Here is a 20195-nt window from a genome sequence, read left to right on the forward strand (position 1 = left end):
GTTGATAAAATGATTTTTTTGGGGGGAAATGTTAGTGATTAGTGTGACTTGCAGCAAGGGTGATAGAGTTTATGACTTGAGATGAGTGAATTTATTATGGCATGATGAGGATGATGTATGTGAGTGAATGTTGATGAATATTCAGTTGGAGGTGTTCACGTGTTTTCTACTTTGTTTCACATTATTTATTTTTCAAGTTTCATTTTAATTTATTTTTGTATGTGTTATAAATGCTATGTGCATGATGAATAGATGTTGACATAGTTGTTGCAAAGAAATTGTTACTTGATATTCCATTTCCTTCTTTTTTTAATATTTTTTCAATTTGAAATTGTGTGTGATGTATGTGGATACAGGGAGATGATAATGGGGATGTTGATGCACATGGCTGCAACAAGGAGCATGGCATGGGGTGAGGATGGTTGTGTTAATGGCATGATGATGGTGATGCTGCTGAGAAACTCATGCTACAACAAGCCAAGCTTACTTTTTATTTGTTATATTTTCAAATGGTTTGTGTACATGTGTATGTAATGTATGCATTGATGTTGTAAACTTGTTTTAATAATCTTTAATTTATTGTATGGACAATGAAGAGCAAAGTGATGGAATGTTAATTCATGTAATTTTGTTTTGACTTTTGTAATGAAAACTCGTTCAATTAAATCAAAAAATTCTTTCAATTTGATATATGTATGGTTGAATATGATGGACCAATGTAATTAGATTTGTTTTTAATGCTAATTTAACTTCAAACTTATTAAGTAAAATGCACATGAATGAGGAATAGTCATGAATGATGAGACTAACTCCAACTTGCTTCAAACCTATTATTTTTAATTTTACATTTGATGATGGTGATGAAATGATATGCAATTAGTGTAATAATGTTATAAAATAGAAATGAAAAGAACAAACTATGATTAAATGCAAAGTTTTATTCAAAATAAAGGAACTAGCTTTAATGAGATAAGATGGACTCAAACTTCCAATTAAATGATGATGACGACAAATATGACTAGGGATGTCAATTTTCATATTTTAATGGGGATCCCTGTAGGGATCATCTGTGCGGAGCTCTGAAGTCGGGGATTTTATTCCCTGTGGGGACGGGGATGGAGGGAAAAGTTCCCCCGATGACACTTCGGGGCGGGGATCGGGGAAGTACCCTCCGCCCCGCAGATTCCCCGACCCCGACCATATTATTTAATTTTTATATATAATTATATAATTTTGCATATTTATTTTCATAAAAATAATAATTAATATATTAGAAAATGAAGAGTTATCAGTGGATCATTTTATTTTTTTGTTTCATTGTATAATGTACAGTTTCACTACCCAAGTACCCAACCTTAAAAAAGTGAATTTCTTACATATAGTGTACACATTATATCCTTTTCTTATTTTCTCAGTTCTCTTTGCCTCCTCCATTCCTCATCTCCTTTGTTCTCATCATCATCATCACAACAATCACTCTCATTTGTTCATTGTGTTTATGGTAGTTACTTTTCAACTTCACTATACTTCAATTAGTAACATGTTTCAATTAGTAAATTAGTAGTTATATTTTCGTAACTGGAAGTGTTTTTGTATTTTTTTTGTTATTGATACAAGATGTGTTTTTATTTTAAAAAAAATGCAAAATATATCTTTTTTAAAAAGGGAAAATAACGAAATACTAGTGTCATAGTTTTGATAAGAAAATATAGAAAAAATTTAAGACTTGATCTTTGTGGATCTTCAATTCTCTGTGGGGATTTGTGGGGATAGGGATGGGGAATGAGAATGGGGATGGAGAAAATATTGGGGTGTGAGAAAACATCCTCTGCACATTCTCTGTCCCGTTGACATCCCTAAATATGAGTGATAATGGCCAAAGGCTCCAAAAAAGACTTATTATTATGGATAATGTAAAGAGATATGAATCAATATGGAATAGCTTAAAAGTGACTAAACTAACACAATGCAATGCACTGGAAAGTCGGGATCAAATTCTCCTAAGTTCAAATTGATGAATGCCTTAAAATGCAATAATGCAATGTAAGATGGAAAAGAAGAAGGATAAAGGTGGGATAAAATTAGGGTATGACACTAGTAACATAAATATATATTATTAAATACTAAAGCATAGTCAAAATTACAAAAAAAATCAACAAAAAAAAAGATGTACCTCAAAAATTATTTTTATAAAAAACTATTCAAAATAGCATAAAATTTAAGTTTTTTTTTAAATTTTGATATCTAAAAAAATTATTGTAAAAGAATAATACACCTAAAATAATATTTTAAGAAAAACTATTTAAATTAATTTTTTATTTAAAATCATTTTAAAAAATTTGTTGTAAATTTTTTTTAAATAAAAATATAAAACATTATAAAAAATATTTTATAAAATATTAAACAAGTGGCCCAAAATTTACACATTTAAATAAGAAAAATACTAACCCCATCTTATGTGGTGGAAAAACACCCTATAAAAATCCAAAGTTTCCCCTCAGATTTCAGAAATGTATATCCGAACGCACCCTTTTCTTTAGTCAAAACGTTAAAATTTAATCACACCCAATATATATTATAAAATTTAATTCTGAGATGCATCTCCGGAATAATTCAAGTTACACTCAGACATCCCTATCTGAAACACCCCTTTTTACCATAGATTATTTCGAATATGCATCTCTATATGCACACCAGATAGAATCCAGAGATGCATCTTCCTATCCAGACCAGACAATAATTTTTAAGTTTGTTTTAGTGATGCTCAGATGAAATTGATAATATAGTAAAGGTATACTATGATAACTTAGACCATACAACAAATATGCAGAAAATGACAAATATAAAATAATAAATCCATAATACACAATAAAGTTGAAATAAGTCAAAATAAAATACAATTGAAAATAAATCCAAAGTACAAATACTATAAACTACTGGTATGACGGACTCGACTTCGGACCCCTGTTCCTACGCTGCCTCCTGTACTACGGTGTCTCTCGTGCCTCGGCTATCATGGCACCTACAACGTCCCTCGCTTCAGAGCTATCCGGAAAGAGTCTTTTGCCAATACCCGTCTTCCCACTCTCCATGGTATAAATACATCTAGGCAACACATCAACAATATTATTTGACATATCTTGTTCCTCCTCTGGTATCTCCTAATGAGTCGGCCTCAGTGGATCTCCTAGATCATCCTGTATCATATAAGGATGTGACACCCTGAAGAACCATCAGATGTAACCATCAATGTAGCTCCAGTCGCTCTCAACTATGATACTTCATGTCTTCTTCGGTACCATATGATAAAGATAATCATCAAACATAACATTCATATCTTTACGTGTCATAGCAGGAGGAGCAGGCATAAAAGGGTCTTTGGAAATGTATTACATGTAGCCGAACTGCCGCATGATGCGTTCAGGAAGATAAGGATATGTCATACGTGAACTATAAGCCAATAATCTTGAGTATAAGGCAATGTCATCAAAGGGACACGTCTCACGGTGATCGATGTACGTATGGAAGTGTATATCCTCTTCTACCAAGCGATCAAGATACACTCTGAATGGCTCTGTCTTCTGGTTACGTCTAGGTGGGGTGAATGTGACAGCGTGTGACATATCCTTAGTATAGGTCGGTAGACATGACCAATCAAATATGTGTGGGAAGTACTGGAGGATCCAAGTTTGAAAAGTGATGGAACACATGGATCCTTAGTAATGGCATTACAAAAGTCTTATGAAAAGGGCACATAAACACTAAAAGATAAAGAAATATTACCTTCAATAGTGTGATGCTTCCTGTCACATGTTTCGTCTTTCATATACATCCTTCGGATAACTTAGAGTACAAGTAGACCAAACAAGCGACCCCCCAATTTTACTCATGGATCCGCTCAAAGTCATTAAATTATCGCAGGTAGATGATGTAAGAATAAGTTTTGTTTTACATATACATACCTTTATGTTTGGATGATAACAAGAACAATATTGTACACTAACTGTTTGTTAAGTGTGCAGATACTCAAAAAATTAGGATGGAATCTATATGGAAAGAGAAAATGCATATTCTTATTTAGGAACATCATTTGCTTGTTTGGAGACAACTCTGATAGTTGAAGACTCTGAAAGAAGGCAAATATGATTGTCAACTCAAAATACAACAAAGGCAAATGGAAATAAAACTTCAAATCAAAGCAAAGTCTGAAGCAAGGTCTGAACAACATCAAATTATAAAATCCAGAATCTGAAGATAACTATGCCATTGAAAAAATCAATTTGAATGCATACGAAGTCTGGAGAAAGCAGAAAGCAGGTTGAAGAAAGGAAAAACACATGTTGAACAAAGGAGGAATACAAATATGTGTTTTCATTAATTCAAGCTTCAATATTATCAAGTCAACGTTTCTGAAAAGAAACCATCCAGAAAAACTCTGATAAAACTTTAACTATAACTATGAAGTCTGAGAACCCAGTACTAAGAGGTCTCTGAAGTTTCTCAATGTTTTGAAGACAGCTTCTGGATTCTACTCAAGCTTCACCAAGTTATAACAGAAGTCTTTCACTAGAAGTTGGTAAGCAAAGGAAATATTCTATTACAGTCAACGCATCTGAGCTGAACAAATGCTTCTGCATTTCTTGTTCACATTCTCTCTGGATTGTACTACTTTCAAGCCTCACTGTGAATATACTTTGAGGTTTACATCATCTAGGCTCTGGACTCTGATCAAACTTCACTTCATCTATTATATGAGGCCTCTGATTATGACGAATAGTATACTCAAGGAAAGTAGAATAATAAACAAATTTCCTTTTGAAGACAAATTATAATATTTACTCAAGCTTCAAATCACTTTCATAAGAAGCCTCTGAATAGAAAATTTGAGTTAAAAGTCTTTATTTTTTGATGTGACCGAAGTTTAAAAAGAAAAACTACTTTTTAAGTAAAGAAGACTTCTCACCTTCCATCATCATATAACTTTCTGATGCAAGCCCCACTCAACTGTTGCACATGAAGCGACCTTCATACAACAGATACTTCAAAGGTTAACTCATATTCTACCCTCCAACGGATTTATTCATTCCCTATATATTATGAAGAATATGTAAGGTGAAAGATGTCGAGAGTGAGAGAGCATGCATAAAAGAAAGAAGAAAATAGAAAGGAAAAAGAGCGTGTGGACGCAGGCATGCGTGTGGATGTGTGTGAATCTTATCAGACGTTGAAGCTGCAACACCATAACACAGCAAAGAGAGAAACAGTTAGAACTTTCATTATATATCTTTTAAGTGTAATCATCTGAACCTCATCTTGTGTAATATGCTTATCTAAGAAGCACTCTTGTAAACACAAACTACATTAACCCAACCTGGTTATGTTCCTCAAGCGACCATGTTGGTCAGGCTCTTGAGAAGTCAGTGATGGATAGTCATTGAGGGAGAAATCTTCTTAAACGACTAGGTAGGTCAAGTCTTAAAGAGTCAATGACTGTTGGGGTTTCTCAAGCGACCAGGTAGGTCATGCTTTTGAGGTAATTTGTGACAGGTTGTCATTGCTTTGTAATCATGATTTGATTATTGGATTAAGTCCTTGGATAAGGAAAATCACTGGATGGATGGACTGGAGGTATCCTAGTTAATGGTGAAGCGAGATAAAATTCTTATGTATTTTATCATTGTTATTATTACTCTTGTTGTTATTCTTGTATTTGTTTCGGGAAGAAAAACGTTATCAAGCTGGAAACCCAATTCAAACCCCCCGTTTTTTGTGTTTCCTGCACCTTCAGATGAAATCTACAAAAGTGGAACTCTTGTCCACAAAAATAGCAGTGCCAACCAAATACAACAAGTATTCTCTCATATTGTATGTTTTATGTTGCGCAACCTTCTTGTCATCACTAGCTTCCTATTATGCTCTAAGAAGCTTATATGTATACACTTTTTCCATGAATCAAAGCCTAGCATGAGCCCATCGAGTGGATTCAAACTCCCTCATGGAAGCCTCTGGGTCAACTCCCAGATAGTCTACCATCAACTCTAGTGCATCATCTATATTAATATTCATGTGATCTAAAAGTTTCCCCCTAATAGGAAGATGCAGCAGACACGAGGCATCGTTCAATGTGATAGACATCTCACCATGGGGAAGATGAAATGATGACGTCTATGTGTGTCATCTTTATACAAACGCATTAAGCATACCATGGTTAACCGTACCATAATTGGTCTTTCATAAGTATCTCATCCCACATAGCCGTAAAACATCATGAAACTATAGTTCATTGAGTTGCTGTTGCCCAGTAATTTTTCCCCCATGGTTGATGAGTTTTAGCGGATCACGGTTCTGTAGAAAAATAAATCATCGTTAGAAACTTTTAATATTATAACAAATATTATTTAAAAAGAATAAATCCAACTAATTTTATCTCTCCGTCCAAGACATGTCTGGAAGTATGGTCCGGGTAAGGAGGCAACAATGACAAGTCTGACAGGCCTCCTCCAAACACATGTGGTGCATGTGGTGCCTTTGCTGCCTCATGGGCATGGGGTGCCTCAAGTCCCTCTGCTGCCTCTTGTACCTCAGGTACCACTAGTGTCTAAGGTACCTCTGTTGACTCGGGTACCTCTATTTCCTTGGATGCATGAATTGATGAAACTTGTCGCATACGGGAAGATGGAGGCGGGGATGCGTGAGTAGGTGAAACACGTCTCATACGGGAAGAAGAAGGCGGAGATACATGAACCCCTGAAGCTGACACCTCTACATCAATCGGGATAGAGGTAACAGGAGCCTGTGGTGGTTAGCTATTTTCCCTCCAAACAGATGCATGTTGTGCAATCTTGGTATGCCTCAATCGGTCTTCCCTATCAGCTATAATGTTTGTAAGTAAACCACATATGCGTTACACAATAAGTGCAAGCAAAAAAAAGCAACAAAAAAGTGCATACTGAAAAACTTCGGAGATGTATCTCTGGTTTCTGGAAATCAAAACGTTGGAAAATTCTGAAGATGTGTCTTTAAAATTTTCTACAACTCTCATCAGCATCAATGGTGGTAATGCAATCCCCTAAAATATAAAAAAAATAGTGCATTGATCAATAAAACTACCTATCAAACACATTTCCCATTATGTATAAACTATCTATTTCATAACCTAATCATCAATTTATACAAATTTATAGAAAAACTCAAAAACGTTTAGAAAAATCAAAAACTTACAAATTGTGAGTTTACTTCGGTGTTAAATGAGCTATTTAATGGACTTGATGTCGATGGACTTGATGTTGATGGAAGAAGTTTTTAAGTTATTTGGATGATTTTGAGATAATGTGAGTTGAGAGAGTTTGAGAACCTTGAAAGTGTTTTTTTTAACTGAGGAAGGAGAAAGAGTTCAGGTGCGTTTTTGAACAAATAGTGTCTGAAGATGTATCTTCGTAATTTTTGTTCCCATTGACTTAGGGCTTGATTTCGAAATGTATTGATTTGGGATGCGTCGAAGATACATCTCCAAAATCTGAGAATGTTATTGTATTTTCACAAGGTGTGTTAATAAATCATATAATACATTAAGAAATTCCCTTAAATAATTATTTATCAATTTATCATCAAAGTCATTAATGTAAGAAAATTTTCAAAATTTTACTTTGAGCCAGGGTTCAAACAAAAGTCACATTGGATACCAAGCTTTAAGTGTGAATAATATATATGCACTTCTTTATTCATTATTGGATACACACAAGAGCACTTACTTCATTAACAATATTGCCAATTACACACACAGAAGCACTTGTTTCATAATGTAAATCATGTGCAAGTTGATTATTCATCGATCACAGGTTACACAAGACAACAACTTGTGAAACAAGTTTTTGGAATTGGATTGTGTACTACATGAATTGGCACAATCAACAATTTCAGATCCATCAGCTCCATTTTTCTTTGCTTTTTCACACTCATTCAAGAACGTATTGAATGCGTCCTCAACATATATAACTGCTTCAGAAACACACATGTTCTCGACTAACTTGTCCGGGTATATACTCTTTCTATGATCTCCATTTAGAGTTGCTGCCAGTAATACCAATTCTTCCTGAAATTCACTCAACTTGGCTCGTTCTTTAGCAGCCGTCTCTCGTAGTTTAATCGGGTCGGGTAATTTTTCTGCACGAGAATGAGGTAACGTTTTATTCATTGAAAGTTCATCAAAACAAAGAGTTTGACTTCGTAACCTTAAAGAGACCGATATTTTACCTGGACAATCGGTTCGCGGGCGGGTTAGAGTTAAAAGGCTCTCAAATGTTCCAGCCCATGCATCCCTCTTTGTCAAAAAATTAGGGAGATTAAATATCTTCTTCACAGTTGCTGGTATAGATGAATGCTCATATTGTGATGTTGGAAAAGGTCCACAAGGTTCATGCAACACTATTCAATATTAACCATGTTATAGTTAATTGGTGTAACTAGTTCCTTAAAAAGAGTGTTCATTTTACTATAATGCACTAAATTAAGAAAACTCTAAATTATAGGAAGCATTAATAACTTAGTTTTAGTTTGCATGCATATGCATATGCATCTCATTCTTACCTTTTCCTGGCTCAACCCATGGAGAAATAAAGATGGTTGGAACCCTAACACCAAGCCTATCAAACTTAAACTTGAATGGCTCAGGACCAACAATGTCATCTGGACTAGGGACTCCATCCACTGGCGTTGGCATGTGATCGTAAAATCCTCCATGTTCGTCGTAAGTAATTACAAACAACATTTCATTCCATTGTGGACTGTCTCTTAGTGCTTCATACACTTCTTTTACAAGTTTTTGTCCTTCTCCAACATCATGAGATGGGTGATCATCATTTGCAGGTATTGAGAACAAGTCGAAAAATCTTTGTTCTATCACCACGTAGTTTGGTAATTTCCCTTCTTCACAATGATTCTTGAATGTTAATCCGAATTCATGAAAGTTATCTATGTATTTCAGCTGCCTAAGATTCCTAGAAGTAATTATAAGACATCAATTGTAACCATGAAGGAAAACAGAAAAATAAGGAAACTTGTATAGTAAGGTACCTAAATTATGAAATGAACAAACCTGTAAAAAAGAGTGGATGGTGGCTGTTGATAGTAGATCCCAAAAGTGAACCCATTTTCATCCAAAGAATCAAATATTGTCTTTTGAGGTAACCCTCCAATTAGCTTATAAGGGTCATTGCTAGTTAACCCGTGTGATGTGGCGGAATGTACATAAAGTCGGTTTGGTTGGGTCGATGCAGGAACCGAAGCAAACCAATTGTCACAAATTGCAAACTCTTTAACTAACTCTTTGTAAACCGGAACCAAATCGGGTTTAAACCCATTCATAACCGCCTCCGTCATTGTCAATGTTGTTGCCTCTTTTGGTTTCTCTTGTCTCGTCGCATTTTGAGCGAAGCCCTCCATCATTGGTGGCAATTTCTTTGCTGCTGAGGCTTCGCTCCATGGTTCTCCAAAAATTTGCTCGTAAATGTCTTGGATCGAGTGTCCGGGGTCTGGGTCAACATATATTGACCGGTCGCTAAATTGAACTCGTTTTGAGTTGGGATTGGACGTTGAAATTGGATTTGACTCTGAACCGGTAACACCGTTGATTTTTGGATTTAAGGACCTCATCCAACCCAACATGTGGTCAAATGAACGGTTCTCTTGAACCAAAACGACCACCGTTTTGATTGGATAGCTATTAGTAGGACTAGAATTTGAAGTCATTTTCTTGAAAATTTTCTTCTTTTTTGGGGGGATTTTGCTGATAATTCCCAAATAAGAGACATATTTATACTTACTACATGCACTCAAATAATGTGATGAAGTTATATTGTTGGTGAAGCAACTTAGAAAGGCATAAAGAATATACTATACGACAAGTGAAAATGAGACTCAGAAGAATCTAAATCCTTCTAATAAAATTCATTTAATAATGAAAATATATATCATAAATGGTTGTGTTTCTTTAACTTGTCGTGATGGTTTGAGTAACACAATACTTGTCGTAATAGAACATATGGACAAGAAATAACAACAAAAAAAAAGGAAAAAAATCATGTGGAAATGAGGCGTGGCTTGTAAGCTAGCAATTGGAAAACCTTAACATGTACGCGATGATGTTATTATACGCCCAACGATCATGTTCATGCCATTGAATTTTCTTTCTATTTGGGTGAGTTTTTGAAAAAATTCAATATCTAAGTTATACTTTAATGAAATAGATTTCTAAAAAGCTGACATTTTAACCTTCTTGAGTTTCTTAGCAATATCAATGTGGGTGCGACTCGCTTGGATCTTCTGGGGATGATGGGTGTAAGATTAACTGTAACTAACTAGCCTCTTACTTTTTCTTTTAGAAACTGTTTGTTATTCAGAGGTGTGTTAGTTGGCACCTCTGTTACTATTTGTTAGAGTGAGTTACAAAAGGGTGTATGTTAAGCACTTGTCTTCTAACACCTCCACCCCTTCATCACCCTCCATATCCAACCAATTTAACATAACAACAACAGACATTGATTTTCCAATAGATAAGCAAACAACCTACTCTAAATATAAATCTCTCTCCCAATCAAAATTTGAATATAAATTCGCCCGGTCGTGTGTATTCCCTTGTACTAGACACACACGTTAATGTTAAGCTATTAATCTACATGTAACCAAGTACTCGACATATCTCACATGGCCACATGAGTGAATGTAACTTCTCCAAAAGAAAACACAATTGGATGTGTATGTAATCATTTTCCTAGCGATGCCATATATATGAATTGACCAATGAAACATAGATTAACTCCGACACAGTGTATATAATTTTATGACCAATGAAACATAGATTAACTCCGACACAGTTTTACAACAATCTATATCAATATATAATTTTCTCATTATTCTTTTATCATGGTTCGCTTAGGTATCAATTAATTTCATCTGACTATTTATTTTTTATATCAATAAATATATAATGAATTTGCTCGGTGGCAATTCACAAAGCTATACTCAACCTTCAAGAATCCATTTAATGCTGTGATTCATTGGTTTCTACACTTTCCGCTTAACAGATGACAGACTGTTGATGCCTTAAAGCTTGGAAATAGCATGTGCAGGCAAGTTTTTGAACCTTTTGGGAAGCTCCAAATCTTTCCACCCTTCAGCATCAAGCTTAGAGAAGTATCTGTCAACGTCGCTGTCACTCAGAAGCTCCAATTTGGAAGGTCCCCACTGATAAAGACACAATCAACATGAGAACCAAAGAAATGCAATTTCAATAATACTAATTACTAAGTTACTAGCTAATTTGTGTCTATAATTATGGCTTCTCACCTTTGGCTTCCTATCTTTGTCTATCAGTATAGCTCTACAACCCTGCAGTTGGGCATAACCATTGAGTATGGCATGAAATCAAAATAATCTAAAACATAGACATGTTTATGAATCATCGAAAAACCTCAAAGAAATCTTTGCTATGGTGTCCTTGTAAGATATGGCAAACAATTCTATATTCACGAACAAGGCAATCACCAATACCTAGAAGCCTGACTTCTCTAATCTGAAAAAGGTCAATAAAAAAATATGAAGCAGACATTATAATAATGGTAACAAGTATAATAGACTCTTGTAGCCAACTATATTATGCTTCCATAAAACGTAACATTTAATACTCTCTGGCCACGTACCAATCTAAGAAAGATTTTAAGGCTTGTTGGAGATGATTTCTTCAAGGTTTCAAGAGTTGTAGAAATCCAACTGTCTGCCTTACCCGTAGCTTCGGTCTCCTAAATTAGTGTAATAATGTTATGGTTGCTAAATGTCAAAAGGCATTTTTAATGGCGTAATAACTCAAAACATAACTTACAAGAGAAGATAAAATTTCTTCCATTGTTTTCCGAGAGAAACACTTATTGATTACATACATTCTGCAATGAGTGGCCACAATAAGTGAATATAAAGGAGAAAGGTAACTGACTAAGACTAGAGTGATATGTTCCAATTATTTAGAAACAATAAAGAAAACAAACAAACACCAACCTGTGATAAACACTATCCTCTTTTAGGGAAACCTTCTTTGAGTACTTATCAATAATTGCAGATACTACAGCTGGATCACTAGTTTCGACCTTGCATAATGATTCTTCTAATAAGGATAGTTTCTGTGCATTCATTGCAAAAGGCAACCAAACAGACACAGATTAGAAACCCCAAATCAAGGAGTTTAAACATCATATAAATATCTTAGTCATTAAAAAAGAATGTTTATGCATTATAAAGTTGTGACATAATAAAGTTCCACAGGAATATCCATTAAAAGTACTGATGTAAGCCAAACAGTTAAATTTGGATAAGGCCATCTTTGTTTAAAATGAATCTCCATGTACCTAACTTGGATAAGGTTTCAGATTGGATAGAGCTTGTTTCTATTTTAAAGAATAAGGGGAGTAAGGTAATGGCTTAAAGATGCATGTGTTTACACCTCTTAAGCATTCAAAACAGCTCAAATTGCAAGAAAGAAGTTTCTCAAACCACTATTCTCTTTTTTATTGCTAACAGTAACTGTTGGGAACTAATTAAACAACGACGCCTCTAACTTCTGAATAGTAGTTATCCATATATATTTCATGATAAACTTCTAAACCCCAGGCCTGAAAACCATTATCTTTCAAAACTGCAATAATTTTCCAATGGTGGGTGCCTGTACATTGTTTAAGTTGACTGGAGTTTAGGTATTTATTCACCAAAATGCAAATTGGCAGAAAGAGCCCAAAACTTTAGTAGTAGGTAGCATACCGTTGAAGGGACAAAATGTGTTGCAAGACCACAAGCAAGCATTTCTGCACCATCCAACCTAGCACCTGTAAGACCAACATATTCACCTGCAATTTGTGTCCAAAAGGAGAGGGAATGATATTGTACTTTTCTTATAAGACATTTGCAATTTGCAAATGCTGAAAAGATGTTGGAATCATAATAAAAAATATTCAATTAAACAGTATTAGATTTACATAATCCAACCATCCAAGAGAAAGTAAACAATAGTGAAAATTCAAGAATCTAGGCATCTCCTCTAACCTACCCCCTGGTGTTGTGTGTGTGCACATACATGTGTGTGTAAAGTGGAGGATGTTAATTGACTGACAAAATCAGTTATCCACGAAACTTATAGGAGATATCAGTGACAAAAATGATGAAAAGATTGAAAATCTGAGTAACGTTAATATCAACTAAACCATTAATGATAAATTAAATTCATAGATATCTAAGATACAACTTTCATACCAAAAAAACCAGCTAATCTAGACAAGAAATATGGGGCGCCTACATCAGGAAATAATCCCAAAGCTGTTTCTGGCATTGCAAAGACCTGCAAATGGTCCACTAGTACATAGGTCATGAAGTACAAACATAAAAATTAAATCAATGAACATCTGGATACTAAATAGATAGGGACATGCATATCTGTATAAGCCATTTCAAACCAACCTTTCTTTCGTATCACTGTTTTCTTTTTTGGATAGAAAACAAATTTCCAAATTCCAACAATAGTGAACAAGAAAAAATCCAAAAAAATAATATTGTTAGAACTAATAAATATGAAATATATTAGAATATTTTGATCCTAGTGTATTTTAAATTATCTCTTAGGATTAGTTTCTATGTTATTTAGTTATTATTATGATCTGCTTCCTGACTTTCCTATTTATTAAGGATTAGGAATCTTGTATCCCTATAAATAGGGATTAACATTTAGTCTTTTGTATCAAGTTAGTATCAAACCATTATCAATCATATTTCACAATAATTATATATCTGATTATTCTCCTTCTATCTAAAACTCATAACTTCAGCAAATACAAATAAGACACCTGCATAAGAATTCCAATGGTATTGTGCTGCCTAAGGTTACAGAGAAGTGCCAGATATTTTGAAAGAATATATTATAAAAATAGGTCATGTTTTGAAATATATATATATATATATATATATATATATATATATATATATATATATATATATATATATATATATATATATATATATATATATTAAGGTGATTTGACAGGCTAGGCTTAGTAAATTGTTGATTACTTCAAATCAGTTAATTGTCATCGTCTTCGCTAAATCTCTTCGAGACCCAACGGTAACATGCATATGCAACAACCTTGATACATATAATGTATGTGCACCGGCTTGGGAGGATTGATAGTCTTTGATACATCCTTTGCAATTAGCAATAGAATCCTATTATAATTAAGATCAATATTGATCCTTACAACTTAGGGATTAGGGTTCTGAAATGAAAATATGCCAGCATTATAAATTTCCTGAGAGAATTTCTCAGAAGCAATAATTCTCTGATTTGGTTAGACTATCCAATGTATCTAGACACTAAAGTAATTACATGATAATGATCTCGACAAAACGTACGGTATTTTCTGTAACGACCCGAAATCTTCCATGCATAGAAGCACCAGCACCACCTCCCATGACAATTCCATTAAGAATTGAAACCTGAAGATGTTTGGAAACAGATGTGAGGAAATTTTAGGTGCTAAAGCAATGAGCGCAAACACAAAACAGAATAAGTGTTTGTACAATCATAGAGATACCTGAGGCTTACTATATGTTGCCATCAAATAATTCAATTTATATTCCGTATCAAAAAACTTTGCACCAAACCTCCAATCACCTATTCCATAGGGAAACAAATATTAGATTTTCATTTGAGTTAATACTGCATTTGAAAATCCATGCATTCAAATTTATATTCTCTACTGCCATAAGGAATTTAGAAACAGTGTGACATTTCATATCAAATTTAATTAAGATTGTAACAATTGTCTCAATTGGAGGGCACTACAAGGAGAGAATCAAATTTATCCCAAAATAAATAGTAAGGGGAGTCAACCTCAAGGTGGAGGCTATGGAAACTGACCACCAAAACAGAATTAAGGCTCGCCAGGGTAGAAAGATGGGATTGCTAGCAAGATGAATATAGGCAACGTGTGCCTTCACATGCTACCACGAGGCACATGACTCTGAAATGCAAGCAAAACTCGAATGTGTGTGGCAGCAACTCAAGATGGATCTGTTGGTTGGATGAAGGCTGGCAGTTTGTCTAGTGAGGTTGTCTGATGAAGTTTTGCTGGCAGTAGAGGTGATAAATGGTTTAGTGTCCAGATCCTAATATAAATGCAATGAAGGCATGAAGCCATCAACAGAGTGTCAAGGTCAGCCGCAGCTGCAATGAAGGTTGCCTAAGGTTTTTGTAAAAGCATGGTCTTCCATATCAAGAGCTCAAATGCCAACTTGAAATAAAAAGACTTAGGGAAAAAACTGAAAATTATTGATAATAGTTTCGGACACTGCCCTTTTCATTATAGACCTAACTACTTTTACCCTGCCTAAAACATAATCCCCTATGCATGGTTACTAATAATCCTAATAAAAGAATAATTTAATGAAATTATAATGAGGGATGGTTACAAATTTACAGCAGCTCATAAATGAAAAGTAAAATCAATAAAAGAATATAATATAATATGAAATGATATTTAAGTCTAGTATGACATACTGTCAAAAGAAAAAGACTAGTATGAAATACAGCGCTCACAGCAATGCAACGAACATTATAGTTATATTATCTGATAAATTAAGTAATAAGAAGAGAACATGCCTCCTTTTGCATTGTGAGCAACGGCTGCAACATCACCACCAGCACAAAATGCCCTTCCATTTCCCTAATATAGGTATCCAGAAGTTAGAAAATTGAGGTTCTCTTCAGTTTGAGTCTTTAATTTATTCAGATTTCCTTTCAGACATATTGATTACTTTCAGGCACCAATTTGCTCTTGCAAGAAAATGTCAAGTAATTTAGCAGTTTATTCATTTTTATTCCAATTGCTAGCACTTTTCTCTCTCTTCCATATTTTACATCAGGGAATAACAAAATGCAAAAAAGTGTAAATGAAAATGACCTTAACAATAACCAATTTAACATCAGAATTTTCCTCGTCGTCATGAAGTACTTCCAGTAGCTTAGATACCTATATCAGGAAAAGAGGAGAATAATACTAAGAGAAGAGAATAGGAAATGGAATTGGAACTTCACAAATAATATAATAATTTTTTTAAAGAGTTCAGGCAGGTATGCAGAAGAAATTAAAGTGATTTTGGTTTGTGAAAAATTATCTGTCATTTCTGGTGCAAATATTTAAAAATGAGACAACAAAATGAAAAACAAGATGACATTTTTGTAGTTATTTGTGAAACAAATTGTAAAGAAATGTGGTTGAACCTAACTCAACCCTACAAAACTGGTTGCCCCCACATATAAGCACCTTTTCAGGTCATATATAGTCCGATGGGGACTCTTAATGCACCCGCTCACGCCCAGGAGTGGACATTTGGATTGTGACAATAAATTGTGGGTGGCCTGATAGCGGAAACCTGATAGCCAGTGGCCCAACGGATCTTAAATCGGACTCTGATACCATGTTAAGAAATGTAGTTTGGCCTAACTCAACCTACAAAATCGGCTTGTAGGGTGAGAATTTCCCCCACGTATAAACACGTGTTCATATTTTCTACCAATGGATGATCCAGGCGAAAGATCATGATTAAATATATGAGACTGTAAACCTGCGTTAAGGCTGCTGACCGCTGAACAGGATGATGTAATCTATGCGGCTGTTGCTGCAGCTTAGTCGGTAGGTGAGGAGACATTGATCCATTGTGATGGTATAGTTGTTGTTGTAGCATATTATTCAGGAGGTTTGAATTATTTCCAGGATACAACCCTTTTTGGTTGATCCATTTCTCAGAATTTGGGTTGGGCCAAACTCATCCCTACAAAACTCTAAGCAACGTGGGACTAAATCCACCCCTTCAAAGCTAACACAATGAACGTGTTAGGGGCTGCAATGAGGCACGCCAAAGTGCCGCAATTAAGGCGACTAGGGGTGGACCATAATTAAGGCGGAAAGTTCAACACACGCCCTCACGCTTGGGCCTCAATGAGCCCAAAGTGTGGACGATGCAGGAAGCCCAACAATAGATCTAGGATAGACTCTGATACCATCTCAGAATTTAGGTTGGGCCTAACTCATCCCTACAAAACCGACTTGTAAGGGGAGGATTACCCCCATTTGTAAACACAACACAAACCATATCTCTAAGCAATGTGGGACTAAACTCACCCCTTCAAAGCTAACACAATGAACGTGTTAGGGGCTGCAATGAAGCAAACCAAAGTGCCGCGACTAGGGACGAACCGCAATTAAAGCGGAAAATTCAACACCATTGATTCTGGATTCAGTTATTGAGGGGGAGCCAGTATTAAACTGGGCCATATTTCCACTAAAATGTGGCTCATATTTTGATCCACCCAAGTGTAATGCAGAATTGAATAAATGAGAGCAATTTTGTGATGACAGTGCATGTGAGCTCCCCCAGCATTAGGAATATTCAACTGACCTGCACTGTGATTTGAAGAAGACTGGTGAGACCTACCACCAGGGGGAGGATAGGAAGTAAATGAAGATTTTGGTGCCAAAATTGGTTCACTCGAAAAACAAGGAAGCTCTTGTCTCTTGTCAGGATAAGAAGATGTTCTATATTAAGGCATTGGTCCTTCTGTGTTTGAAATAGAGTTATGTGGATGTGATGACCATCTCTTTTCATCATCAGTGGTTTCACTATCATAAAAATGCTGATCAGAACAGTTAGGAACATGTTCACTAGAGCGATGTTCGAGGTGGTGTTGTAGCTGCTGTTGCTGCTCAGGATATGACGACGTTCGGTATAAGGGCTTTGTTTCTTGTAGATGAGTGACAGAAGAATGTGGATGTGAGGATCATCTTTTGCCATCCTGAGAACCTTCACTGTCACAAGAGTGATAGTCAACCCAGTAGGGAACATCATTCCTCTGTGACCATTCAGAAGCAGAGGAATTTTCTCTAGACACCGATCACCAATAACTCCTGCATTTCTTGGTCCACTAACACTTTTGTTCAACTTCAAACAAGTGTTGAGAGATCGTCAATTTCAGAAAAAGATCTTGCATCCTCCGCCTCTTCTGCATTGAGAAAAAACTCCTCCCCGTTGAACTCAACCGAAGGGATGTAATCATTTTTATCACCTCACCCCCCAACTCTACTTTCTCAGCAACATCTTTACCGAATGCATATTGTGATGCATCAAATAATGCACCATCTTGAGAAACATTTTCCAAAAGGTTAAGATCTTGAGTGTTAGAAGCACCAAGAGCACCAATCCCAGCTGCACTAAACACACCGCACTCTCCTTTCAACTTTCCCCCCTTTTTCCAATTCTTCTTCATCGTTTGTGTTTTTCTATTCTCTGTGACCTTTGTCGAGTCCGATGTGGGACTCTTAACACAAATATTGGAAGGAAAAAAACACTAAAAAAAACCAAATGATGTAACCGGAAAAAAAATGTATTCTTCGGTAGCATTTGGTGGAGAAATTGAAACAAATCAAACACAAGATAAGAAAAATAATAAATTTTAATTTCATCCTTTCGAATAGAACCAAGGAGAACAAAAGCGAATAGACCGTTTTCTTGCATTCTGTCAAACAACATTACCATAAAATTTGAAATATACATTCCAGATCATAAATATTACTATTTGTTTCTAATGTGAGCCAGAGTAATATAGATGGCTAGACAGCACATGTTAGAAAACAAGGCTAAGAAGCCCCAATACATCTTCAGGTGATTTTGAGTATGCAGTTACCATAGAAATAGTGGAAAGATATCCATCACATTACAATGAAATTCAGAATCAATTCCAAGCCACCTTGGAAGCTACACAAAGAAGCTTCGACTTAGGAAGTCAAACAGCTTTACATCCTGTCAGATGATTATTGACCGTGGCAAACTCAAGAGTGAGCCCGCCAACCGTGGAACCAAGCACGGAAGCTAAATGTTCTAGTGAAATTTTGATTTTAAATAAATTGATTTTGGCTAAAAGTAAATTTAAAGTTAAAATGATTCATGTCACAATACATAAAACTTAGTTGAACAACAAATTTGAGCTTAATAATCAATTCTAGAATCAAAAGTTCCAAATTCTAGCTTCAATTAGAGTCAATTTTATATCAAGAGCAACAAAAACATATCAAAACCAAATTCTACACTTCTACAGTCAAATTTAGCTCCTCCAAAAGGAAAATAAAATAATAGAACAAAAAAAGCTACGCATGAAATGAACGAGAAAAAATAAGAATTTTGAAATAGTACCATATAATAAGAGAGGGCATTCAATTGCTTAGGCCTGTTCAATGTCAAAACTCTCGCATATGATTTACGTTCCACCAGAACCTGAAACAGAAAACGATTCAAATTGAAAAAAAAATCGGATGAGTAAAAATGGATCGAAATTTTAAGCCGGAAGAATAAATAGAGAATTGAAGTATAAGAACGGAATTTTGAGAGTAGAGAAAACCTGATCTTCATCGAGTTTGGCGGCGGATGCCATCGCCGGTTTTGTTTCGTTGGAGGATGTTCACGGTGAGGAGGACTGAAGACAGACGGAACCAAAAATGAGGGATTTCCAAAAATAATTGCATTAAATACACCAAATTACTCTAAAGTCTAAACAACAAAACTTAGTAGAAATAACATCATTTCATCATGTTAGCGCCTAAAGTTACGTGGCACGCTGACTGGATAATACTAGTTGTAAAAAATGAAAAAGCATTAGCGGTCATAAAGTGTTGAATTCATTACCTTGAGCATGCAAAACAAACACCTACCACTAGATCACTTTGCTCCTTATAATTTATTTCCACCTCGAAATATTTATATTACATAGATTACTCAGTGGATATATTTATGAAAAAGAAATTTCCATGTATCATTCAAATAAATTAACTCTTTAATTTTTATAATTATTACTTAAAATGCTATTATAAGATAAATAATACATTTATTTATGAGTAAAATAATTTTTAAAAATTATAAATAAGAAGTTGTATTGGAAACATAAAATGGTATAAATAATAATAATAATAATAATTTGAACATCTTAAATTACTTATCTCAAATTATACGTGCATGCTTATATGAAAAAGTTATTTTTTGATCATTTTTATATTAAAAATAATTTGTACATTCTTTTTTATTATTGACAGTTGACAAATATTAATGAAAAAAGT

The 20195-nt window shown here is 34.8% G+C and overlaps 2 protein-coding genes across 5 annotated transcripts; both read right to left on the reverse strand.

The window, feature by feature from the left end:
• Positions 1-7687: 7687 nt before the first annotated feature.
• On the reverse strand, positions 7688-9936 carry LOC127076588 (non-specific phospholipase C4). Of its 2 annotated transcripts, none has more exons than XM_051018275.1 (4): positions 9095-9936; positions 8587-8987; positions 8254-8424; positions 7688-8163 (listed from the first exon to the last, which is right to left on the reverse strand). In XM_051018275.1, the coding sequence occupies exons 1-4, from the start codon at positions 9745-9747 to the stop codon at positions 7826-7828; spliced, it is 1563 nt and encodes a 520-aa protein (XP_050874232.1). In that variant the 5' UTR covers positions 9748-9936; the 3' UTR covers positions 7688-7825. The 2 variants fall into 2 exon arrangements, with proteins under 2 accessions (XP_050874232.1, XP_050874231.1); XM_051018274.1 differs by having other exon boundaries at positions 8587-8996; positions 9095-9934.
• Positions 9937-10830: 894 nt separating this feature from the next.
• LOC127076589 (3-hydroxyisobutyryl-CoA hydrolase 1) lies at positions 10831-19679 on the reverse strand. Of its 3 annotated transcripts, XM_051018277.1 has the most exons (14): positions 19484-19679; positions 19279-19359; positions 15993-16061; positions 15692-15755; positions 14625-14704; positions 14443-14526; positions 13294-13378; positions 12805-12890; positions 12049-12170; positions 11876-11936; positions 11697-11795; positions 11468-11569; positions 11344-11385; positions 10831-11241 (listed from the first exon to the last, which is right to left on the reverse strand). In XM_051018277.1, the coding sequence occupies exons 1-14, from the start codon at positions 19514-19516 to the stop codon at positions 11101-11103; spliced, it is 1149 nt and encodes a 382-aa protein (XP_050874234.1). In that variant the 5' UTR covers positions 19517-19679; the 3' UTR covers positions 10831-11100. The 3 variants fall into 3 exon arrangements, with proteins under 3 accessions (XP_050874234.1, XP_050874233.1, XP_050874235.1); XM_051018276.1 differs by lacking the exons at positions 19279-19359; positions 19484-19679 and adding an exon at positions 17491-19127; XM_051018278.1 differs by lacking the exons at positions 10831-11241; positions 11344-11385; positions 11468-11569; ... (3 more) ...; positions 19279-19359; positions 19484-19679 and adding exons at positions 12198-12709; positions 17491-19197.
• Between the last annotated feature and the right edge of the window lie 516 nt (positions 19680-20195).

Source organism: Lathyrus oleraceus, chromosome 4 (assembly GCF_024323335.1).
Source record: "Lathyrus oleraceus cultivar Zhongwan6 chromosome 4, CAAS_Psat_ZW6_1.0, whole genome shotgun sequence".
In the NCBI taxonomy this organism is placed as follows: Eukaryota; Viridiplantae; Streptophyta; class Magnoliopsida; order Fabales; family Fabaceae; genus Lathyrus; species Lathyrus oleraceus.

Excerpts from the sequence above, each read along its gene's own strand:
- LOC127076588 (XM_051018274.1), bottom strand. The coding sequence starts at position 9,747 with ATGACTTCAAATTCTAGTCCTACTAATAGCTATCCAATCAAAACGGTG. Across the intron at positions 8,997-9,094 it reads CCATCCACTCTTTTTTACAG|GAATCTTAGGCAGCTGAAAT; the intron begins GTTTGTTCATTT and ends AATTACTTCTAG. Across the intron at positions 8,425-8,586 it reads ATGGGTTGAGCCAGGAAAAG|TGTTGCATGAACCTTGTGGA; the intron begins GTAAGAATGAGA and ends AATATTGAATAG.
- LOC127076589 (XM_051018276.1), bottom strand. The coding sequence starts at position 17,937 with ATGATGTTCCCTACTGGGTTGACTATCACTCTTGTGACAGTGAAGGTT. Across the intron at positions 12,891-13,293 it reads TAGATTAGCTGGTTTTTTTG|GTGAATATGTTGGTCTTACA; the intron begins GTATGAAAGTTG and ends CACAAATTGCAG. Across the intron at positions 11,796-11,875 it reads AAGAAATTTTATCTTCTCTT|GAGACCGAAGCTACGGGTAA; the intron begins GTAAGTTATGTT and ends ACACTAATTTAG.